Consider the following 25,498-nt stretch of genomic DNA (forward strand, 5'->3'; position numbering starts at 1 on the left):
TAAAAAAATGAAATGAATTGAATGAAAAATAAACAAAAGTTGCACAGTGAAGTGGTTTTCTATTGTATAATTAATAATGACATGCCAATCAATGGTGAATTTGCACTCTCTTGTGGAATTGCCCTCCATAAAAGTGATACAGGGTGGGGGTCTTGTAAAATGGCAGTAAATGTAAGTTATGCTTATAAAAGTGTATGAAAAGGTCAAAGGTGCACTAGTTCGAAGAAAAAAAAGGATGAGAAATGATCAAATCATCAAGTATAAAGACAGCTATCTTCTTTAATGACTATATATGTTGTTGTTTTATGGTGAAGTTCCATCTTGAAATTGTCTTTCATGTAGCACTTTTAGTGCCATTACCTAATTTATTACCCTATCACCAAGATGCTTGTTTGATTGTTTAAAATACATGCTTTTAAAAAAATAAAATAAAATAAAATCCCAGTTTTAACTGACTTTAGATTAAAAACTGTTTTACCAAAACAATTGCCAACAATAACCTTTCACCTTATCTAAAATAAGTGCTAAAATAAAATAGTTTTTTTATTATCTCAATCCTTGATCACATACTAGGGCATTATAATATGTGAGCATTAAGCTAGCAAGTCATGTAAAACATCACTTACACACAATGTGTAATTCTCCTAGTTTTATAATTAGTTTGACTGTAAATTTAAACTGGGAGTGAGATTAAACATCTTGATGCCACGTTTTTTTTTTTTTTTTACTGTGCATATGTGTTTAGTTTTATCTGGACTTGTGTGTGCTGGTTATGAGGATGGGTGGTGCAAAGGGACATTTTCTCAGTGTTCCATTTTTTTAAGCAAGGACCGCCACTGACGAGTCAACAACAGTTGGAGTCGTCCCTCCCAAGAGGCGCGTGCAACCTGTGCACGCGCAGCTCGCACCCCGAAGCGCGCTCTTGTGCCCGCCTCGAGGACGCATCGATAAAGCTACAAGAGCAGCGGGCGAGTAGGGCCGCGTCTCCTCGGCATAAATACGTCGTCGTTCATTTTGTTCCGACGGACCCTCCGGCCGGCTGGGATTTCAAACGCGCCTGATCATATGTGTGTGAAGGGGGAAAGCATAGCGCAAGATGGTTCGGGAAACCAGACACCTTTGGGTGGGGAATTTACCCGAACACGTCCGAGAGGAGAAAATTGTGGAGCATTTTAAAAGGTAGGTTACGCAAGAGGGGATTCTGTGGTGGCGGAGCAGCGCGCCATATACAACACTTAGCCGTCGCTGGCTAGCCAATGTCGATGCTAACGATGCTAATGTTAGCGTGTGTAAAGTTTGAGTGGGGGCTTTTTAAAGTTCTGCTCGGGTTCGACTACACAACGTCGCGATTTCTAAGGGCGTGTCGTACGAAACGGGAACACCACGCCGTTGTTGACATTATTTGCCGAATTATCTAACTTTTGCTAATACCGAGAAGCGAGCCGCTAGCCATCAAGCTACCACCCAGCCAACCATTTTGTGGCAAGTCAATTCGTTTTTAATGATCGTTAGAAGACACAACTACACACGTTTAACAGACACATAAATTTGAAATAGCACAGCATTGTTTTTTGTAGCTAATATTTTTTTCCGTCAAATTGTTACAGTCGTGCTATTACAAAACCTTTCAGCCCAAATTTGCGGACAGATCAGCGAGTCGACTGGGCCCATCTTCAAATATTAGCTATTTGTTGGGCTGCTTAAGCGCACTTTATCAACGTTCTCAGTCTAGCTGTTACTTATCGTGTGTGCACTTTGCTAAAACGAGAGCTGGGCGTTCTTCTGTCATATGCAAGAAAGGTTGGAAAAGGTTAACGCAACATGTCGTTATCGTAAGGGAAAAAAGGGCCACTCGAGGAACTCCTCAAACGCGTCTACAAGAAAAGAAACATCCCCATTTTTAGCAGCAGCAACCGCAACTAATTTTGTATTTGTTGCATTAAATCTCATATAATCTCAATGTAAACCGTTCTCACTTATTTCCTTAGTTAAGGCAGTTTATTCCGTTTGGTAATGCAGCCTGCTTGACTACTTATATACATTTTAAGATTGCTTAGTTTTTCCTCCAATAACGGTAATATTTTATGCCTGTTGCGTTTGCATGAAGCATACGTTATTCGTATCTTGAGTTAATCAATTCCATTTGATTTCACCAATTTTCTCAGGTATGGACGTGTGGAGAGTGTTAAGGTCCTGCGGAAGCGGGGGTCAGAAGGCGGTGTTGCAGCCTTTGTGGATTTTGTGGATATTAAAAGCGCTCAGAAGGCTCACAATGCCGTCAACAAAATGGGTGACAGGGACCTTCGGACTGACTACAATGAACCTGGGTCAGTCCCAAGTGCTGTTCGGGGCCTTGATGACACCTCACCCTCGAGCAGTCGAGACGTTGCTGGATTCTCTAGGGGAACAGTTGGACCTGTGTTTGGCCCCCCTGTGTCCCTTCACACCAGAGAGGGGCGTTATGAACGGAGGATAGATGGGTAAGTGGACATGGTCACCAATCTGTGGAAATCTCGGTATGAGAGAGGTGTAATACCTAATCACATAGTTGGGTTTATTCCGAAGGGATGTATGCCTCATTGGGGTCTCAAAAAGGTAATCTAGGGATCGTTCCACCTTTCGTCATAATTGACTTGCCATGCCCATGGGATTAAGTAAATTAACCACACATTATGATTTCTTACTGTTACATTAATACAAAGTCTGTTTATGGATATTACACCCAAAAGGAATATCCTGGCGAGTTCTGGATTTATATTGTTGGAAATTACCCCTTCCTGGGAGCCTTTGGATGTTTTAAAGCCATTGTTTTCCTCCAGGATATGGATCTAAGTTTTTATTTTGAGTCAAGACCTGAAAACTGGAAGTAAATCCCTGCCATGGTGGATTCACAGGTATTGGGTATTTTATCATAACCTTTTTAAGGACTACCTACATCTGGTTATCCTTTTGTCTATCTTGGCAACTGCTGATAGCTGGATTACTTTTTTTTTTTTTTTTCAACCATTTTTGAATCCATGGATGCTGCTTACTCTGAATCTGGATCTTAATCATTACACAATACAAGGCCAAAAGATTTAGTGCCTTTTTTAAAGCCAACTTTAGCACAAATTGAAATAGAGTAGCTCAATTTCCTATGAAATGTGGAAGTTATACCAAGAAGACTTCACAAGAACACAGAGGATCCCACTTACCATCCAGGGAGGTTTATGGAGCTATTCCTGAAGATGCCAGAAGATTGCACGATTGGACATACCCTCCTGGATGTATGCATTGGATATACTCACTTGAATCATAGTATGGATTGGTGTAGCTGCCATTCAGTTGGATTACTTGTGTGTGGATGTAGCTGTGTGAGGTTCCCTGATCTGCAGTGAAAAAATATCTGAAGATAAGGGTTTCAAAGTAATACCACGACCTCACGTCAGCCAGCAGGCACATCGGATACCATCCATGGAGTGTGGAATTATGCCATATCCAACAACTGGAATTTTATAGCTCGTTATGGCGGAGAATAATTGTCTGCACAGCTTGTTCCATTTTACTTAATCTAATACTATGACAAAACCCAAGGAATACATTTTTGACTCCTAAAAAGTGGAATTTTTGGAAAATACTTTTTCCTTAGATGATCCATTTGGAGGTGACATGGACTTGGCTGAATTATCCTGAAGTTCAACCATCTTTACTATTTTTTTTTTTTAGAGCTTTATGTCCCTATGTTTTTTCCCCCAGCTCTACATGTTTAGAAATCCATTAATTCTGTGGTTGTTTTATTTTTATTTTTTCCTCCTTTCATCCCGTGAAGGAAATTCCATTGCCTAATAGTGGATTATCTGATGGCCGCATGCTCTACAATAATTGAAGATTACTTGCAGTCTGATCGAAGAGAGCCATTTTTGGCATATTAGAATACCAGATTTTTCCTGTTGGTTTTTCATTCTGGCTCTAACATTCTGACCACCTAGATTTTATTTGGATTAGTTACAGTAACTTCTTTCCAAAAAGGTTGGTATTTCTCTGTCCTTTGCTTTTTCATCTTTCCCTGTTTGTCTGATATTGAATCACTTTTAGATAAACATTTGTGTTACACCTGACAAAAGAACACATATTCAGTAAATTAAATTAAATATTTTTATTATTTCATAGCACGTCTGCCTCACGGTTGAGCGATCCAGATCTCCACTCAGGCCCTTCTATGTGAAAGATGTTCTCCCCCTGCATGCATGTTTTTTTTTTTTATGGTCATTCCGTCTTAATCCTACATGCGAAAACATGAATTGTTTGGGTGCACCTGCCCTCTGTCTGGTGACTAGTCCAGGGCTTGCCCCCTTTCTCGCCCAAAGTATCTGGGTAAAGGCCCTCAAGCTCACCAAAAGATTTTTAATTTTAAGTTATATTTTACTTATTAAATTAAAATGACAGTTAAATTCACAATGCCATGCAATGTGAAACTAGAGATTTAAAATGTTTTAAATTTTACACTGCCTCTTAAAATATTAAGTGTGGCTTTTTGATCACGATTGACTTTTTATTATTTGGACATTACAGGTCCTTATCTAAAGCTTTGTAATGTTGCCCTCTATCCACATTCTGTAGTGCTGATCCTCATTAAGATCACGGGCAGCCGGGTGGGCTGGAGCCTATCTCGGCTGACTTTGGGCGGTAGGTAGGGTAGACATTTCATGCTCCCATTTAAACCTATGGACAATCTAGAGTCTTTAATTACCAGAAACGTCTTTTGAATGTGGGAAGAAGCAGTGTTCTCAGAGAAACCAATGCAAGCATATGGAGAACATGCAAAGTCTCACAGGAAGGCCAGAGCCTGGATTCAAACCCTTCAATTTAAGACTGTGAATCAAAATGAACTAACCGCTTGTACACAGATTAAATACCAACAATTTGGGCGAAAAACTTCATTGGCCGGTGACAATATGCAAAGCTGCATGTCAAGAATCCTATTGACCTGTTTCTCTTCTCTATCTTCTTGTCATTTTGCAGTAGCTCAGAAACCCGTGAACGTGCGTATGACCACAGCCCATATGGACACCATGAGCGCAGTGGCACATTTGACAGACAGCGGCACTACAACGCGGACTATTACAGGGAGCGCTCTTTGTTTGCTACTGCCAGTGCAGGGAGCAGTGCCATCAGCGGAACATTTGAGGCATCAGACCCTCATTTTGACTCTAGAATTCGAGACCCCTTCTCCCTTGCGCCTGCGACACGTCGCGACCTCTACAGAGATGATAGAGGACGGCGTGTTGATAGAACGTATCATCACCGCCGGAGCCGATCGTCCCATTCCTCACAGTCTCGACATCCTTCCCCCCAACGGACAACTGGACAGACTTCCAAAACTGCTCATTCCCCTAAGCGAGCTCTTCTGTCCCCTGGAAGAGGCCCACAGTCTCAATCTTGCAGCAGATCTTCAAGCTCTGATTCCGTGAGCAGCACCAGCAGTACAGGCAGTGGCAGGTGGGACAGGTTTTGTTTTTTCCGGGTAGATTGATGATGTATTATTAACGTACCTCATTTGTCTTCAACATTAAGTCATGTTGTCTTAATTTACCACTCAGATATGCCACTAGCAAATATGTTATAATGTACTCTTTTGACTGCAGCGACTCCAACAGCAGCTCAAGCGATGGATCCCGAGCGCGTTCTGTTCAGTCGTCAGCCACACATGCACCACCTCAGTCGTCAATGGTGCTTGATTCGGATGAGCCCCGTAGAAGCTTTGGGATTAAAGTGCAAAACCTACCAGCACGGTCCACAGGTGAGTTTCATAAAATTAAATGGGCTTCAACTTCCCATTTAAGTGGTGATATCTGAGTGTTAAAACTTTGATGGATGATTGCTCTCAGACATTGTTGGTGGCAGATGTCATGTAGGTTGTAATCAGTAAGATTTGTAAAAAAATAAATAAAACAAGACATTTTAATGTGGTTACGCAGACTTATGAAAATTAAATTATTTTCTCTTCAGATACAAGCTTAAAAGACGGATTATTCCATGAGTTCAAGAAATATGGTAAAGTGACCTCCGTGCAGATCCATGGAGCTTCAGAAGATCGCTATGGTTTGGTGTTCTTTAGACAGCAAGAGGATCAAGAGAAAGCCCTTAGTGTCGCTAAAGGAAAACTGTTCTTTGGCGTGCTGATTGAAGTCACAGCGTGGAATGGTCCTGGTAAGTGAGAACGCCTAAAATAATACAACTTTTTGAGTAAATTATTAGTGTATATTTTTACTGTCTGTTGACATTGTATGTAAACTCATTTATACAAACACCATTACTGTATGATGTACAGTCAGACTACAGAATTATTGGGAAATAATTGACTTTCTCTTAAAATTGTGGTTATGTTGATGAATTACTCTAGCACTGCATTCCAGTAAAACAATACGAATTTGATTGCATAAAATAGGAGTCATCGATTGCGCTGCTATGAAACTCCACCGCTGTGTAAATTGCTGGGGTAATGATTGCAGTTAGTGCTAGAATAGCTATGCAACGCAGTGACAACTGACAACAAATACTTGTTATCAATGATTGCCTTGCGATTGGTTGTCAACCAGACAACCAGTCCAAAATATACTCTGCCTCTTGCTACCTTGTTAATACAATGTTCGAGACGCTCATGACTGACTGTTCATGCCTACTCATTTTCATATCAAACACAAAGATGTGGTGATTGGATGAAATTGCAAGCTTGTGCTTAATTCAAGGGTATTTAAATGTTGGTGAATTGTTATTTAGGCAATGAAAATTCCTGTAGGGCCTGTGAGTGCGCTTATCTACACCATGTGGTGTAAAGTATTTAAAAAAAAAAAAAATATATATATATATATATATATATATATATATATATATATATATATATATATATATATATATATATATATATATATATAAATAAATAAATAAGGTAACCAAAGGAGAAGTAGCTCGATCACAACTAGCGACAAGCATATGGCGCAGAGCCATTCTGTGGTTAGCACGGCAAGCCGATGCAGCAGTCAGCAGTGAAACTGTGCAAACAGATGTGACTCAAACGGACACCACCAGAATAGCAACATTCCTTAGAGGAGTCAAGATTTGAACATAGCCTCACTTCGCTCCTCCTCCCTAGCATTTCTGACAAAAGCCGCACCTCCCCAACTAACTTCAAACATATGCACAAGATGTGCACGTTGGTTTTAGCCATTCCAGCTACATTGCTAGGCTTGCTAGCATGATTTAATCTCCTTGGAGTCTTGCAGCACACTGGGCTGAATTCACTAAAGAATTTGTATGGCGCTAACCATTAAAAATTTAGCAAATAGAACACAATTCACAAAACATGTGCAGATGGTGGAGTGCTTTAGAAAAAAAAAACGCTGCCAAGCAGATTGTGTCTCTGTGCACCTGTGTTGTGTGTATTTTAATGAGGTAATATGCATATATTTGGTTAAAAAATTGCCCACTTCAATGCAAATGAGCCTAATTGATATATAACCTCTAATTCACTAACAGCATTGCTAATAGCCACTCACAGTTTGGGGGACAATAATAATGTCTTTAGAAAGCTGGTGTGAATTTAGAGAAATCAATCGCTGCCATATTTTGGTTTTCATGGGCATTATGTCTTCTTCTCCATAGGCGTTTACTTCAGCTTAATGTCACTTGAACTTGAATTTAATGTCTATAAACTCCAAAATATTGAGAAGATAGTTGAGCTATTTTTAAGTTAAACAGAACATTTGACCATGGCATTAATAGGATTATAAATAAAACTAAAACTTGTAAGCTTAGCCCACGGTCAAGTTTTATTGTAAATGTATTAAATATTTTTTTTAAGTGGTTACGCTAGAGCGATACTATATTGCGGCTCCAGTATGTGCAACAAGTGTTAAACCTGCGTTGTCAGCTACAGAATGTGGCCGTAAATCCTTTGCTAAAGAGGCTGCCGCAGCCTGGGTTATTTTCTTACCTTTGTCTGGTTTTGGCAGGATTGTTGTTAGACTCATGTCATTTCTTGACTGTGTGTTTTCCTTGGGCGGCGTAGTTATCAATTCAGGGTGGAAATGGCTCATGTGATTCCTTAAAAGGAACCTCAACTGTAATGACACGTTTGGTCTATATGATTTATTTGGTTGTTACTAACTAGAGATGTCAGTCGGCTAAACATTTTAATCGTAGTTAATCGCATGACTTCAATAATTAACTCACGATTCAATCGCACATATTATACCTAAATTTATAATAAAGTGTACAATATTTTTTATCTAAATTTTCATGCTCTTGGTAACGTAAAACTGGTAAATATGGAAAATGGTTGAATTTTTTTAGTCATTGATTAATTTCATAATTCATTAAAAAATAAAAAGGTACTTTAAAAAACGAGTGTGACATTGATTTGTGTTGGTCATTTTTCTTTCACTACATGGCATTGTGTTTGTAAGACGTTGGTTACAGCTCAGTGCATTTTCTTTTCATATAAAGAGCTGACTAATTTTTAACATGAAGTATCTTGTGAAATTCTGCACATTTTTAAAAACTGTAAAATACAACTTGACCCCAGTTGCCACAAATATATGCATTGTTATTGAATTTATTAGTTAAATTCTGTTACAGTGACTCCTTTGCACAACGTTGAATGCTTTTATTTTGTTAAGTTCAATACAGATGCACATTGTAAAATAACCTAACATAACTGGAAACGAACCATCAAAGGTCGTTGGGTTTATTTCATATTAAGAGCTTTCTAATTTTTAACATGAAGTAACTTGCGAGCTGCACATTTTTAAAATTGTAAAATTCAACTTGACGCCTGTCCCTACAAATATATGCATTATTATTTAATTTATTACTGCTAAATTGTGTTATAGTGACTCCTTTGAATGACGTTGAATGCTTTTATTTTGTTAAGTTCTCGGATGTGCATTGATTGTAAAGTGAAGTCGCTTTACTGCATGCCAGAGCCACCGCTGTGCTGGCAAGCGAGCCAAAAGCACGACTATGTGTTACACTTAAGAGCTATTTTCTGTAGTTGCGGAAAAAAGCCAGCCGCCATTCTACGTCACTACGCACTGAATGCATTGGAACGTAAACAACAATGACGGCGTATGTCCAAATAAAGTTTCAACCAAATGTATTAAACTGGAAATGATTTTTGACAAATGAATCTCATAATTATGTTAGTAACAACCAAATAAATAATAAAGAGCAAACTTGTCATGACAGTCAAGGTTCCTTTTAAATTGGTGGTGTTCCCGACATATTTATTTTTTGTGCAAAAGGCTTTACACCGCGACTAAGCTAGATGAGACTATCATTGATACCCTGCATACAGGCCCCAGAATTTTATTGTCTGGGGCCAGGAATCAACACACAATGTCACCGCATTATAATCGATTACAGTCAATGCAAAATGGTTCACCAATGTATATTGACGCATCAAATACGGTATATGATTTATTTCAACATCCCTCAAAAGAGGCAAAATATTAGAAATGGCTCTCAATGCACATAACTTTTTTGTTCGGATTCTCAGAGGGTCTTGGGATGTTTTCTTCACAAGCTCAAAAAGGGACAGAGGAATGTGTGACTATTTTCCTGTGCACTTAAAGTCTTTATTGAATATGCATACACGCAGTATAACATGGCAGATTTGTGTTTGGCGTGTTCACCCTTGTACTTAAAAATGCTGAATAATCGCTCGGTTCATTTGTAAGACTTTAGTCTTACAGACCAAATGTGAGAATGCGGACCCCTTACATGCACTTTTTTTTTTCAGTATGATGATAATAATAATAAAATACTTCTAACCACCCAATTGATTTATAAAAGATGTTTTGTTCTGATGCTAAAGTATATTCATACCATGATTTGTCATAATATGGACACATTTCTTTTCTGACATTTCTTTTCTTAGAAACGGAGAGTGAGAATGAGTTCAGGCCTCTGGATGGTAGGATAGATGAATTCCACCCAAAAGCCACCAGAACATTATTCATTGGCAACCTTGAGAAAACAACCAGCCGAGAACAACTTTTTGAAATTTTTCAACGCTTTGGAGAAATTGTCGTAAGATACCATCTTACTGTGAACATTTGTTCTGTGTGTATTTCATTGGCCTATAAATGTGTTTTTGTTCTCCAAGGACATTGACATCAAGAAAATAAATGGAGTTCCTCAGTATGCATTTGTACAGTATTCTGATATTGCCAGTGTTTGCAAGGCAATTAAAAAGATGGATGGCGAGTATCTTGGCAGTAATAGACTAAAGGTAATATACAACAAATGTGTTACTTTTTAGTGTGTCAGTTAAATACTTACTTTTTGTGCAATGTTTATTGTCTTTTGTTTTAGCTTGGTTTTGGGAAAAGTATGCCCACAGCGTGTGTTTGGCTTGATGGACTGACAACCAATATTACAGAGCAGTACCTCACGCGCCATTTCTGTCGTTATGGACATGTTGTCAAGGTATGGTGTTGTCTATTTCTCAGATTTTTGTATTTTATTTTATTACGTCCATCAGATTGGCTTAAGCAATTTTTCTTTTCTCTTTATTTTATTTTTTTAGGTTTTATTTGACAGAATGAAAGGGATGGCCCTCATTTTCTACAACAACACAGATTTTGCTCAGAACGCTGTGAGAGAGACCAAAGGCTGGAAGATTGGAGGCAGCAAAATTAAGGTGACCTGATTAGTTGAATTTGGCTTTATAAATAATATAATAGATTAAAGTTTTAACATGATGTGACAATTTCTTTATAATAGGTGGACTTTGCAAGTCAAGAGAGCCAACTAGCATTCTTCAGAGCTATGCAGACATCTGGTCAAGACATTAGAGAGCTTTATGAAATCCCTCCTGAACGACGGTAAATTGTCTACATTGTTAATGCATACTTGTAATATTTGATTACATTCATGCCAGTTCAATTGTTAGCAAGAAATTCATCTAGATAGAATGGATCTGGTTTATATGATAATAAATTAGTTTTTTAATCAATCGGGTAATTCAACCAAAAATGTCTCTTGCTTGAAAGAAATTGTTTGGCAAACTCTGCTAATCTGCCTTCTTTTATGCCCTATTCATACAACAGGGAGGATCGCAGGCCCCTGTACCATGAATTTACAGCAGAGAGGGCTTACTATGAAACTATACGCACGCCTGGCCTTTACACAGAAGATGCTCGGAGAGAGTATGCTGCTCGCACTAGGGACCGATTCCCTGAATTAGAACATTTTCAAGGGGAACATTATGACCCACGTTACCATGAAGATCCACGGGACTACAGGGACTACAGAGATCCCTTTGAGCAAGACATTAGAAAATACACATATATTCAAAGAGAACGAGAACGTTTTGAAGCTGACAGAAGCAGATGGAGTCCCTCTCATCGGCGGCCAATTACCCCTGCAGTGTCACCATCACCGTCTGAGCGAGCTCCTAGAGAATCAGAGCGGCGAGTTTATAGCCAGTCCTCTGAAAGAAGTGATAGTGTAAGCTCACTCTCACCTCCACACTTTGAAAAAACTGAAAAGAATTTGCTAGAACATGCCTCAAAGAGTGAAAAGATCAACCAACCCGATAAAGTGGTGGGTTCCGAGAAAACCAAGCGGCCCAAACGAAAAGAGAGAGGTGAAAAAGCAGAGAGAGTCAAATCAAGGAAAGTAACGGGGCAATCACCATCCAATACACTCCCAGAAACAGAGCCTGATACTGCTCTGGAGGTAGGCACGGGAAGAGGAAAGGGAGCTGAACAAGATGCCCAAGACAGGCAGAAATATAAGGGAGATAATGACTCTATTACTGGAAATCAGTTCTCATCTGCTCACCAGGACTCTGTGAAAAGCGAAAGATCTGAAACTGCAAAAGGTGATAATTCTGATATGGATGGAAAAAATCGACTCAAAAAACATATTAAAACTGAGACTGGAAATGATGGGAAAGATTCAACAGTGGATTCAGATCGCCTTGTCGCAAGAAAAAGGCGCTTTGCTGATTCAAGTGGAAGGACTGTGCATCAAAAGCGAAGCAAGCTTAATGAAGAGGATTGTAATCAATCACAAGATCCTAGTGCGATTGCACCATATGGGAAAGAGATTGACTCTGATAAACACAAAGATGCCCAACGTAGAGATTCAAGATTTAAAAGTGGAAATCCGAAGGATGTTCAAGAGGACGTTAAAGTATTGAGAGAGAAATCAGAGGGATCGTCGGACCCTTCTGAGTCGAAACGACCCCCAGCCCACACTGCATCCCGAAGATTTTCACATGAGGGGAATGCAGACCAAGGGTCTGCGAGAGAACAGGAACATGGTGGAATTTTCAAATTAAGTGGTCAGGCGCCTGAAACTGCCAAAAACGTCAAGGTTAAGGAGGAGCATGTTGACATTGACCTGTCTCAGAGTTACCGCAAGCAAATGGAGCTAAATAGACGGTTGCATCAGCAGCAACATCGAGAGTCTGACAAACTTGGAAAACCTGACAAATCAGGAAGTATACAAGAAAATGAAAGTGAAGATTTGGAACACCGCAGTCTTGTGCATGAAGTTGGTAAACCACCTGAAGATGTCACAGATAATTTTCCCTCTCACAAACAAAAGAAAATTGACCAGTTTGACACTGAAGGAATTAAGAAAGAGCGTGTCTACAGGAGCTTCAGGCAAAAAAGTGAAGATCCTGAATGGATCAACACTTCCTCTCCAGGACACCAGTTTCCTCACCATACAGAGGATGACTTTGATCATTCTCAGAAAGAGCTTGCCAGAAATGAAAAAATAAACCCCGATTTGGAGTTGCTTGTCAAAAGGACACATAATGCACATGTAAATAAAGCCAACACACTCAATACAGAAGAGGATCAACAAAAGCGATGGGAGAGCAGAGTGAAGCGAAACATGCTACCTGACATAAACTTTTCTAGAAATCTAAACAAAAATGTTCACAACCGCAAACATTCGGAATATGGTGTTTGCCATGATATAGAGCCAGGGGAGGTAAGATCAGACTCTGAAGAGGATCGAGAAGCCAAACCCCGTTCTCCTGTAGCATCTACTTCAAAGTCTTTTTCAGAGAGGCCGAGGGGTGAGAGATTCTCAGACCCAAAAATAGCACATCTTGAAAGAAATAAATTCTACTCCTATGCACTTGGCCAGACGATCACACCAGATACAAAGGCTCTACTTGAGCGCGCAAAATCTCTCTCATCTTCCAGAGAAGATAACTGGTCCTTCTTAGATTACGATTCTCACTTTGCAAGTTTCCGTAACCGGAAAGATACAGAGAAGATAGAATCAACACCACGGCCTACACCATCATGGTATATGAAAAAGAAAAAGATCAGAAGTGGATCTGAAGATAAACTTGATGATCGAAAAGAAGAGCCAAAGCCAGAAGCACAAGAACGAAGAGAGTTGTTTGCCTCCCGGTTCCTTCACAGCCCTGTTTTTGAATTGGACTCTCGACGACTTCAGCATCTGGAACGAAAATATGAAGAAGCTGAGCTTGCTCAAAATCAAAGTAATCAGCATGGAGCTATAGATGGTGAACTTGACTCTGGTCCAGTGGTTCTTTTCCAGAGTCGATTTTTGGAACTTACAAGATTGCAGCAACAAAAGAATAAGACCCAAACGCAAGAAATGACAGAGGAGATAGAAGTTGAAAAAGCATCAACAGAAAAGCCAGAAATGTTGCAATCACCTGAAACTAAAGATTCTATTACTGAGCCAGAAATAAAGCCCATCAGTCCTGCTGAGGAGTTAGTGTCTGAACCCAGGGTAACACCCCCTATCTCACATATGGTGCTAAAAGACCTTTCTCCAATAGAACAGATATCTCAATTACCCACTGAACCATCTCCTACTATGGTTTTCATAAAACAGGAAAAAGAAATCGAACCTGAAACTCTGCCTGTGCATTATCCGCCAACTGAGACTACCACTTATTCAGAAGATGCATTTGTCAAACATGAAACCAATTATTTAGAGGGTAATTACAAACTTTCTCCTTCTGAAATCAAAGTGGATGATGTTGCAGAAGATGTCAAACCTGCTGTAGAAGAGCAGAGTAGCTGCAGTTTGCATGAATTTGTAAGTAGTTCAGAACCAGACGTTGATTATGTGACAACACATGCTGAAGTCCCCCAAGCCGTAAGTTCTACACTACCGACTCATGAAGAGTGTATAGTGCAGAAAGAGCCATACTGCACAGTTTCAGAGCCTGAGGAAGAGAAAACACTTGAAATTAAAGAGTCCAGCGATGATTTCAACACAGAGGGAAACTCTGCTCCTAAGGACTATAAAACAAAAGAAATGAAAACTAATAAGAGCAAACCATTTCCAACAGAAGTTGCCTCAACTGTTGTACCTGCATCAGCTCCTGAAAAACAAGCCACGCGAAAGAGTGAGCGCATTGACAAAGAGAAACTGAAACGTGGTTCCTCTCCAAGGGCGGAATCTAAGTCTACAGGCAAATCTCCCCTTCACGGCTCGGATGCTGATGTCTCGGAGCAGAGCATATCATCAGGCAGAGCCAGACGTAGGAATGTGAAATCTGTGTATGCGACCCCAGTTGAAGATGAAGTTCCATGTCGTACTGCAAAGGATATTCATGAGTCCCCACGTTCTGCAAGAAAACGGGCTACAGATAAAGACCCTACACAGCAGCAAAACAATGATCAAGATGTACCCGCTCCCACTCCTCCAGTTAAACGTGGCCGGCCCCCCAAGAAGAAGCAGGGCGAAGTTGCTTCAGCAATTAAAATAGACAAAATAAAAATGGAAAACAAAGCGGCAGAGCCAAATGAATCTGAGAGTTGTGAAAGAATCCCAAGAAATTTGAAGGGAAAATCCTCCCCTAGTGCCACAAAAGGTTCTACAAGTCAGTTATCTACAACCCAACTATGTGGATCAACAAAAAAAGGAGAACAATTAGAGTTGACAGAGGGCAATGATCAGGTAATGGATTGCACTGATGAGAATACCTTGACTTTGCTAGATGCACCCAAAGAAGCCCAATCACCTCAAGTTGACCAAACGAAAGAGGAAAAAGACAAACACAAAAGAGAAATGGTCAAAGACAATGATCCTCTGAATGAAAAAATTTATGACGATGCATCGAATGGCAAAGAGGAAGATCCCCTTGCGCTGGAAGAAAAAAGCACCACAGAAAAAGATAAGCCTGTTAAAGGAAAAAGCAAGTCACCAAGGACCCCAAAGTCTCCTGTTCTGAAGAACCTAAAGATCAGGCTCAACGTTAAAGAGGTGAAAGATCATGTTTCAAAGTGCACCAGTAGAGGTGCTAATAGTGAAGACGGTGAAATTTCTTTTTTGGAAAGTAAGGAACATCTGGAAACATCTAAAAATTTAAGTTCACACGAGATGGAATTGGAACAGGCTCTGGAGAACATTGCCAAACTCACAGATCCGTCTTTTCCAAGAGAACCTCAAACTCCAACTGGCCCAATCACAGACTTGAAAGGCTTCTCAGATGAAGAAAAAACTAATCCAGCTAGTGAAACGGAACTCATTGCTGCTATCGACTCCATTACTGCCGAAGATGTAGCTGTGTCTGTATCCCAAGCACCATCTATAAGCGTTGATATAAGTTCAGAACCAGAGATGCAAGAATCAATTCAGCCGGCCAAAGACGACGACCCTGAAATGAGAACTGTTAATATCCAAGAGGAGCCTCTCCTACCAGCCACACCCAAAAAGGGCAATAAGGGAAGACCTAAAACACATAAACGTCCTAAAGGCCAAAAGCAAGCACGGAAAGATTCAAAAGAACCTCCACTAAATGACGAGACCTCAACTCTTTTAGTTCAGAACACGGCTGTCTCCAGTATAAAGATTGTCCCAGAAATTGTTCCATCAGCAGCCACTGCTGCCGTTATCACCCCCACTTCATGGAAGCCAGAACCAGAGCCTTTGGCTATCAAGGCACCTGATGTGAAAGAGTCAGAATCACCCACTGAAGAGCAAATTCAACGTATCAAAACTGTTTACCCCCAGTCCAAAAGTCCAGTTGGCCCTAAGCCACAATCGCCCTCCCTGTCACCATTAGCATGCAGACCAAATATTAAACCCATTCAAAACAGTAGAGCGCCTGTCTCTCCACCGGATTGGCTCCGCCCCTCTGTAGATACAGGGGCTTCTTCTTTACCAGCCTTGCCATTAGCACCCAAGGAAAACCAACATTCACCTGACTCTGAAAATGCAGACATCGAACGTGGCTCAAGCGATCTGAGGCAGATTCTTTTGAAACACAAAACAATTTCTCTGCCGGGGAGCAGTTACGTACCAATTAATCAGCCCGCAGTCCAAGATCAGATCCTCACTGAGCGGAATACTACTTTAGCAGGTGTGCCAAATAAATCACCACTACCCGATTGCAGATTGTCATCGCAGTCTGTTCGAACACCAGCTACACAACCATGTCCTGAGACCAAGTCTGTCATCTCTGTCATTGCATCCACTGCATTGCACTCCTCGGTTATTAGTCGTGTATGCATGCCTCCTGAGCATGAAGACAAAGTGAATCAGGGTGTGGACATGGCTCTACCTAAACACAACTACAGACCCAGCAAAGATGATCCTGGACCCTACCATGGACCAACTATAGGTGATGAAGGGGGAAGTGCTACACGCTTTATTGTTGAAAGTTCCACTCTTGGTACAGGATCTTGCCCAGGTCTCAGGGTGAATACATCTGAAGGCGTAGTGGTACTCAGTCACTCAGGACAAAAAACAGAGGGACCTCAACGGATAAGTGCAAAAATAAGTCAAATTCCACAAGCAACTGCAGGTGACATGGAATCTCAGCAGCTGGTATCTATGCCTCAAATTAAACAAGAAATGTACAGTCATCCACAGTCGGGCCTTCAGAAAGGATCTTTTCAGACGGATCATCATTCTGGTAAGACGCAGTCAGCTTTTTCTTCTAATAAACAAGAAGGCACAAGTTTGGAGAAAATGGAGCCTACTTATCACTCCGGCCCGCAAGGAGTAGTCAAGCGTCTTGCGCAGGGAGTTGGCAATCAAAGTATGAGCTCAATGTACCTCCAGGAGTACCTACCTACAAAACATCAGAAGAAAATAGACAGTGGAGATTCACATAGTACAGATGGTTCGAAGGCGCAGTGGGCCTCTGCCATAAGTCCGGCAATAAGTCCACATTTGCCCTCTCCTCCTGGAAATCACGTGGGCTTTGTTACGGCTGCTGGTGACAGAACTCCTTCGCATCTCGGTGGCAGCAAACAGGAACCACGATCCCCACGAAAGTCAAGTCATCCGCATTCTCCGTTTACAAAAGTGTCCTCGCCCATTGGGTCTTCATCACCCAAGGGCATACCAGTGATGTTACCCACTGGGCTTCCCGCCATGCAACAGTTCATCACCGGTGTGCATCATCCAGAGCAGTCAGTTATCATGCCACCTCATAGCGTGCCTGGAAGCCTGGGCCGAATGTCACCTCACCCTTCTACCCAGTCGATCCCAGTGGGACATCTCGTCCAGGGAGACGTTCGGGTCAATACTCCCCCACTTTCCGTGATGAGCTACGGGATGCATAGTGAGTCTCTTGCGTCTCCCTGGTCTGGTTCCATGCAGCAGCGGCCTACTTCACCCCAAACTGCTGGCAGAGACAAAGTCCTCAAGGTGAACCCGAGTGCTTTGAGGAGTCATGACGTCGACCAAGAAGAGTCGAGACGCTTCCACCAGCAAGGACGACAGCCTGCCGCACAATTGAAACCAGAGACGATGCAGTCAGATCCTCGGGGTGGGTTCCGGAGTGGTGTGCCAATTGAAGCATATATGGCGCAAAGAGAGATGCGTGCGCTCCTACACCAACAGGGAGAGCGTTCATCCACGGACCCTCATTCCGGGCACCTTCAAGAGTCTCATCCCCCTACCTCTGCACCTTCCAGTTTGCCCATGTCTTTGTCTCCAAGGGCACACATTCTGCCTAAAGCTGTTTCCGAGAAGGATTTATCAAAGCCATTAGAGGCTAAAAGGCCCCACTCCCCTCTTTCTAAAGACGGATTAATGGCAATCCGGCAGACAGGACCTACAATATCATCTCCGCAGAGAGCTCCGCTCATGACACCAGGACTAAGTGGCGCCTTCCCAGAGTATTCTCAGATGTACCCAAACCCAAGAGGCGTCCATTCCCAGATGTCGGAGACGATGCATATTGTTCCTGATGGCAAGATTGCGCAGCCTGTCAATATGGTGCAGTTGCTCACAGTAAGAGAAATATTTTTACAAAATGTATTTTTGTAAGCCAGAGGTTTTTTTTTTTTTAACACTTTCTTGTCTTTCACCCTCTCTTCTCAAAACTTTTACAGAAATATCCAATTGTTTGGCAAGGGCTACTTGCGCTAAAGAACGACACAGCGGCAGTCCAGTTGCATTTTGTGTGCGGCAACAAAGCATTGGCTCATCGATCACTGCCGCTCCAGGAAGGTGGCGCCTTCCTCCGAATTGTCCAGAGGATGAGACTCGAGGCTTCTCAGCTAGAGAGCGTAGCCAGAAGAATGACAGTATGTTCTCACAGCCTTCTCGCCAGTTGGCTCACGGATCCTGTCATTTCCTCGTTTTTATTGAGTCATGCTTGTTTGTTGCTACAGGGGGAGTGCGACTTCTGTCTTCTGCTTGCTTTGCCGTGTGGACGAGATCAAGATGACGTACTGAACCAGACGCAAGCTCTTAAGTCTGCCTTTATAAACTACTTGCAGGCAAAGTTAGCGGCTGGCATTATTAATATCCCAAATCCAGGTTCCAATCAGGTGAAGCCTAGTCATTGTTTATTATTATTTTTTAATTGATGTAATGTTGACAACATTTACTGTATGTTAAAATATTTTTTTGTTAGGGCTATTTCAGTGGCATTTATTTTGTGCTCTGATTGTAATATCCCTGTTAGCACAAATATTTTCAGTTGAGTAACTCATTTTTTGCATTTGTTTTTTCCCCCAGCCGGCCTACGTGCTGCAGATTTTCCCACCATGTGAATTTTCAGAGAGCCACTTATCTCAGCTGGCCCCCGACCTTCTCAACAGGATCTCTAGTATCTCTCCTCACCTCATGATTGTCATCACCTCTGTCTGACCTTCACTGCGAGGGACTCCGTGTCACGGATGGATGGGAAGAGCCACAGACGAGCCTCGGGAAACCAGAGGAATATGAGATTTTTTTCTTTTTCTTGTCAGTCTTTTAACCTCCCACTTTTGTCATCCCATGTCTGGTCTTTTTGTCCTTCTCAAAATAACTCAGGGATGGACCAAACCAGAAACATGTCTCTTTTTGACCATTTCTGCTGTATTTCTATTTATTGGAGTTTTGACTTTTCTGTGAAGAGGAAAAAAATCAAGATGCTTGATGAGTAAGAATGATTGACTGACCAGATGGCCTTTTTATTGATTCTCCCCCCCCCCCCCCCACAGGAGGATCATGGATGTACAAAAACAAAAAAAGACATTTTGTTGTGTAATTTTAATTATGTACAGACATCCTCTACTGTGCTTACTTTAAGAGGAGGACTAATAAAACAGAGACCTTGCAGAGGACCACAGATTTTAATTCCACCAGCTTGGTTCATTAATTTTTTTTCCCACTACTGAAACAGTTTACACCTCTGGCACCTACAACTTGCATTGATCAAGCAACAGTTTTCTTTGGACGTTTTGGAATATGGGACGTTGTACATATTTTAAATATTTAAACTTTGACAATGGAACTTGGAAACCTGGCAGAGACTTGAACTCTGGGATTGTACCAGAACACAGTATGGAAATAGATTGGTATTCTTGATTAATTTTTTTTCTTTTCTTGGGTGTAAATAATTGTAACACAAGAAGTTTAGCAAACTCGCCTGTGGAGTCTGCTGATGGCACTTCATATTTTGTAACTCAAATTAAAAAAAAATCTGCAGAAATCTGAGAATATTAAGTTATAATCCTTTATTTTTTCTTTATCAGATGGTTATTGTTTTGAGGGAAACAAGCTTCAAACTTTTATTTCGGGTTTATGTAGTTGCTGAGTCCTAATAGAAACTAGTGTGGTTTCATAAATAAAAAAATAAAAATAAATTACCAGGCTATTAATAATTTTGGGCTCAACTGTACATTAAAAGTACTAGAAATTAACTCACAGGATTGGTGGAAAAAAGATGATTTAAATGAAGCCGAATACTAATGTAGAGTACAATAGTACTGTATAATCTATGCTAAACACGAGCTGTAGTTTTTTTTCAGTAAAATGTTAAATACATTGGTTTTATAATAAGGATTTTTTTTTATTGTAGAGGGCAGTACACAACAAATATAGTAATTAATACTTGTATAAAGCCATCGAGGGGATATTTCTGTGGGGCCATGTTTTTTTTTTTAAATTGTCTATCTGGGTTTCATACAATTTAAAATAAAATAAAATTTGTACATGTTAATGTTTTAAATCCACGCTAGTGCCAAACAATGCCACAAGCTGGTCTTCATACTGGGAGATGTTCCTCTTCATGATCTCCTTACAAGGGCCCAACAACCGCTCAAATGCCTGGATGTCAATCACTACAACAAACGGTAAATTCACGTCAGTACATCTTTACAAAGGATTACTGTGTAAGCTAATGCAATGCCATATCTGAAAAAAGTATCAAGTACAATTGTAGTTGAGTCGATGTCACCATAAAGTGCCTTTTGAGACTTAACCAATTTTACACACAAAAATGAAAAACGTTATTTAACTTAACCCATTTCAACCTACCAGGTTAATTGCATTAAATAGATGTTATGTTATCAGAAATGCACATACATTCCTAATGTACATGAAAACGGCAAAATACGTTGGACATTGACAGAGTGGACATTTTTTTGGCTAACGATAACAATGTAAGTCGTACGGTTGTTAGTGGCTTAAATTGTCCTCCAAGGTCAGTTTTGATATCACTCATGCAGTACATTTGACTTATTGAGGATATGAACGGCGTACAATGTAAAAATAGTTCAAGTAGCACATAAGGGCACGCTAAATTAACACCGCACTTGTTTTTCCGTTCGTTTATCAGACTAAATGTATGGATGTTAGTCTGTGCTATCTGAGTTTGAATTTTGAGTCATAACACAAAAAAAAATTTTTTTGCCTTAAATTTTCAATGAGATAAATCTGCGTTAAAAAAAACAAACGGTAGGTAGCTAGCTACTTGGCATGAGAGTGTCAGTGTCACATGACCTATGAAGTGTAACATGATTGGCTGGAAGTTGGATGAATTGAGAAAGTATATTTACATATTACATTTAGATTTTATATACTGTATAATGTGGATGGTATTTTGTTGCCATCTTTTAATTTTGAATTTAAATGTTTTTTTAACAAAAAAATATGAGATTTTTTCCCCCCCACACTTATTGGATGATTATTCTTTTTTTTTAAAGCAGTTTTTAGAACTTCATACTTGGAAATTCAAATCCAAATTCGGACATTAAAGTTCAAACTGGGATGGCATAGATTTACTTCCAAATAGACACATCACAAATATTTGCTGTAATAATGATATAAATATGACATTGAGATTATGAACTGCACACAATAAAATAGTAATCGAATTCATCAAGCGGCACAAGTAAGCATGATCAGTTACAAATTAATTTATGGCTTAGCACTGTTATTTATACAAATATTATGTAATTATGACTTCTGCACTAGCATAGGTTTGTGATTGACTACAACGTTATGACAAATTTGGGTTAATTTGCTGCCGTAGGAATGAAACTACACCACAAACTGAGGACCATCCTGTATAGATAGTTGCGTTTTGGTGTTTTTTTTTGTTCAAAGAGAAAAAACAGGTAAACAAAATAATAATAATAATAGGAGAGGAGGTCAGTAGCTGGATTACATTACCTAAACATTTGGTTTCTCCAACAGCATAAACGGACGCTGCGCGAGATTTATTGATGACGAGTGCGAGCTCCCCAAAATATTGTCCTCGAGAGCAACGGGCCACCTCGACCTCCGTGTCGTCCTGCTGGCCTGCCTTTGTCTGGTATTCAACACAAAGAGTTGTGACATTACAGAGATGGCAAAAGTAAGGCTAACTTTATGATACTCGATGACAAAGTTAAGTACTGATTAGGGAAACGTAGAAAGAAATGTAGGTTACTGAAAAATGAAACTGGCAGTATCCATTTTGATCACTTTTCACAACAAAAACTCGGTCTTTTATTAACTTTCGTAGTGCTTGTAGCCTATTGAGAAGAAAATAAATGAACTTGCAACCCTATAAAATCATGGTGTTCCCATAGTTTTGCTAACATTGAGTAACAAAAAATGCTAACTAATGCTAGCTAGCTAACCACTGAAATAATACACTAGTTATGTGTGTGTGTGTTTTTTTTACACATTTGCCAAATCAGCCTTGTAGTCAACATTTTTTTTTTAATTCATTGTGTAAGGTTTTTTCTTCTTCTTTTTTTCCACTTTGACAGTAAACTTCATCTGGAAGTGACAGTAAACAGCTTGAAGCCTTGATTGCTCACTAATTCCATCTAAAAAATACAAATAAATCAACAGGCACCGTTCTAAAAGGCGCACTTTGTAACAATTTCCCCCCCCCAAAATTTCTTTGCAACAATATTATTATTTGACCATTTATGACACAACATTTGTATCTAGATTAGATTAGTAGATCAACACTTTAATGGGAATAGTTTTCAGGCACGGTTCAATTTCAAATGACCCACCCTCTTCTGCGGATGTGACGTCATGTGCGCAGAAGCGGGAAAATGCAGTTTCATTTTTCGGCCACAGGTGGCAGTAGCGACTCAAACTTCAATTTTTTTGCATTCAGTGGCTGTACAGATGCCTGAAAAACTACTTAAATAACATAATATTCTTCCCACCGCTAATACAGAAGGTCATCAGACTTACTTTGCTTTTGATCATGATCCTCACTTGTCCCGATTCCACGATGTAGAAACAATCAGCCGAGTCTCCCTGCGGCCACACACGTGACGACACGTTTAGTCCATTCAAACAGACTTTGAAGGTCGCCATTCGCATACCGTTTACGTTACCTGCGCTATAATACGCTCTCCGTCTTTGAAGCATCGCGCTCCGAGAACATCCACAATCTTCATCCTCTCCGCGAGCTGTTAAAATTATGAAAATATCACCACCATACAAGTCAGAATTCGAGCCAAACTGTGCACAAACCTCCAAAGACTTCAGCAGAGGAACGCATTCAACAAAAGCCTCATACACCCTCCTCTTCTTTGCGTTATTTTTCACAATGAGCTTGTGGAAGGTGGCTCGGTCCTGCAACAGCACAAAAACATAGCGCAAAATACGGTAACGTTTATGTCTCGTTTACGCTTTTTTTTTTTTAAAAAAGTGCTTGCAGTGGCCCACCAGGCCCCACAGCGCTCCTTCCTGTGTTGCCACGATGGTGGCAGCTCGCGGCGTGTTGTACATGAGAGCCAGCTCGCCAAAACTGCCCTTGTTGTCGTACTTTCCCACGCACACGCTCACCCCGTCCTTTGCCACCATTATATCATAAACGCCTCTGAAAGGAGACAAAATGTGTATATATATATATATATATATATATATATGAACAGAAAAAGGAAACCACTCACCTCTCTATGACATAGAAATTATCTCCATCATCTCCTTGGTCTATGATGTGCTCCTGAGGTTTGACCTGAACCTCGAACATCCCATCCAAAACCTCAGAGAATTGCTCCTACGGCACGTGATACTCATTATTAGCAAGATGACTGCACATAATCACACACGTTTTCCTAAGCCACTTACATTTGGATTTGATTGGGTTACTATTAACCCAAGGTTGGGTTTATTATTTTGACCCAACAGATTGGGGCATTATATAACTAGTAATGAACTAATATTAGACAAAAATTACGCTTGCTTTTTTCTAAAAATAGCTCACCAGTGATGGGAAATTGGGATTTTCTAGGAATGTTTTAGAGGTCATCATTCATTCGTCAATATTAACTCATTCACTGCCATTGACGGAAATACACGTCAAAAATCAATTTGAACTATCTCTATTAGTTTAACAAATTTTTTCCCACTTTTATTAACAAGAGTATGAAAACCTAGAATTTTTTTTATTGTACATTTAGAACAGATATAACATTTGTGATTAATCGTGAGTTAACTCGTGAAGTCAACCGATTAATTATTAAACATTTTAATCGCCTGGCGCGATTTCAAAAAACAAACGAAAAAGTTGTTAAAAATTAGGGGCATCAGGCGATTACAATTTGTAATCGTAATTGATCGCATGACTTCAGTAGTTAATTCACGATTAATCACAAATGTATCTGTTTTAAATGTACAATAAAAAATTCTGGGTTTTCATACACTAGTTGACAAAAGTGGGAAAAAAATGTTAAACTTTAAAAAATTCATTTGAACTATTTCTATTTCAAATGAATTTTTTACGTCTATAGCCGTCATTAGCAGTGAATGAGTTAACAATACCATACTTAATATGGATCCCCCCCCCACTCAGAAGTGTGTATTTAATTGGTAGCCCTTCGCATTAGTCCGTACCCAAAAAGTAGCTCTCAGTTTCAAACCAGTGACCTGGTGTGTACCTGCTCCAGTGTCTTAAAGAGTAAAATATCCTTGCAGGCGTCCTGAAGCCTGCGACGCTGCTCGTCCGTTTTGGGATGCACGACTCGAGGCTCGGCGACGTCATCCTCGTCGTCGTCGGGGTTGTAGGCCTCAGCGCAAACTGCATCAGCACACATTTTGGAATCGAAAAACCCATGCAAGCACAGGGAGGACATGCATAGTTCACACAGAAGGGCCGGATTTGAACCCGAACCTCAGAACTGTGGTGCTAAACACTAACCACCGTGCTGCCAAGGTTTATAGTAAGTCAATTGAAAGTTGCTACAGACCTGAAACTCTGCGGTTGCATTTACCAGTGGTGGATTCTGCAGATACATGTAATTACACATTTGTTACACCTTTATTACAACATCTTGACAAGACATTCAAATGTAAGTACCCTGGTAGTAATACTCACTAACAGGCTTCTCCTCCTCTACTTCTCCATCATCCTGGGCACTCTCATCAGAGTTTGCTGCAAAAGTGACCCCTTTCCGTGCCGCTTTGGCGCCACGCTTCTTAGCTGGCTGATAATTTTTCCGGTTCTCCAGAATTTGCGTAAAATGCTGTACGGCGAATTCCACCAAGTCTGGCGGCCTGTTGCGAAGAACCTGCACCGTGTACCCCTGGAGCAGCTCCTTCAGACCAGCTGGAATCTCTGAATTGCTCATCGTTGAGGTTCAAAGGTTGCCGAAAGGTTCCGTTGTGTTGTATCCGCAAAGCAAACCACGGGAAGACCCGCTTTACCCCCTCATGCGAACACACCTCGTAGCATTAACAGACTCCTCCCTGTTGAATCTGCCACATTCACTTTATTGATTTCATTATTGAACACAGCCCGTTGGAAAGTATCGACCCTAAACTTTTC

General features: G+C 40.4%; 2 protein-coding genes across 2 annotated transcripts; one reads left to right on the top strand and one right to left on the bottom strand.

The window, feature by feature from the left end:
* Positions 1–863: 863 nt before the first annotated feature.
* LOC147167269 (msx2-interacting protein) lies at positions 864–19,935 on the top strand. Its single transcript, XM_086086065.1, has 14 exons — positions 864–1,179; positions 2,166–2,480; positions 5,002–5,478; positions 5,625–5,779; positions 5,989–6,189; positions 9,917–10,068; positions 10,145–10,270; positions 10,354–10,467; positions 10,568–10,681; positions 10,765–10,865; positions 11,091–18,237; positions 18,339–18,533; positions 18,621–18,779; positions 18,970–19,935. The coding sequence occupies exons 1-14, from the start codon at positions 1,097–1,099 to the stop codon at positions 19,099–19,101; spliced, it is 9,471 nt and encodes a 3,156-aa protein (XP_085942191.1). The 5' UTR covers positions 864–1,096; the 3' UTR covers positions 19,102–19,935.
* Positions 19,377–25,404, bottom strand: prkar2ab (protein kinase, cAMP-dependent, regulatory, type II, alpha, B). Its single transcript, XM_086086066.1, has 10 exons — positions 25,049–25,404; positions 24,921–24,956; positions 24,612–24,751; positions 23,625–23,731; positions 23,398–23,551; positions 23,203–23,304; positions 23,064–23,138; positions 22,918–22,983; positions 21,892–22,030; positions 19,377–20,558 (listed from the first exon to the last, which is right to left on the bottom strand). The coding sequence occupies exons 1-10, from the start codon at positions 25,299–25,301 to the stop codon at positions 20,434–20,436; spliced, it is 1,197 nt and encodes a 398-aa protein (XP_085942192.1). The 5' UTR covers positions 25,302–25,404; the 3' UTR covers positions 19,377–20,433.
* Positions 25,405–25,498: the final 94 nt, after the last annotated feature.

The sequence above is a fragment of the Leptonotus elevatus genome, chromosome 10 (genome assembly GCF_054856555.1).
Source record: "Leptonotus elevatus isolate MCC_2025b chromosome 10, RoL_Lele_1.0, whole genome shotgun sequence".
Lineage (NCBI taxonomy): Eukaryota > Metazoa > Chordata > Actinopteri > Syngnathiformes > Syngnathidae > Leptonotus > Leptonotus elevatus.

Coding starts and splice junctions, on each gene's coding strand:
- LOC147167269 (XM_086086065.1), top strand. CDS start 1,097: ATGGTTCGGGAAACCAGACACCTTTGGGTGGGGAATTTACCCGAACAC. Junction 10,866..11,090: donor GAAATCCCTCCTGAACGACG/GTAAATTGTCTA, acceptor TTCATACAACAG/GGAGGATCGCAGGCCCCTGT. Junction 18,238..18,338: donor ATATGGTGCAGTTGCTCACA/GTAAGAGAAATA, acceptor AAACTTTTACAG/AAATATCCAATTGTTTGGCA.
- prkar2ab (XM_086086066.1), bottom strand. CDS start 25,301: ATGAGCAATTCAGAGATTCCAGCTGGTCTGAAGGAGCTGCTCCAGGGG. Junction 24,752..24,920: donor ATGCAACCGCAGAGTTTCAG/GTCTGTAGCAAC, acceptor GTGCTGATGCAG/TTTGCGCTGAGGCCTACAAC. Junction 23,552..23,624: donor AATTTCTATGTCATAGAGAG/GTGAGTGGTTTC, acceptor GTCTCCTTTCAG/AGGCGTTTATGATATAATGG.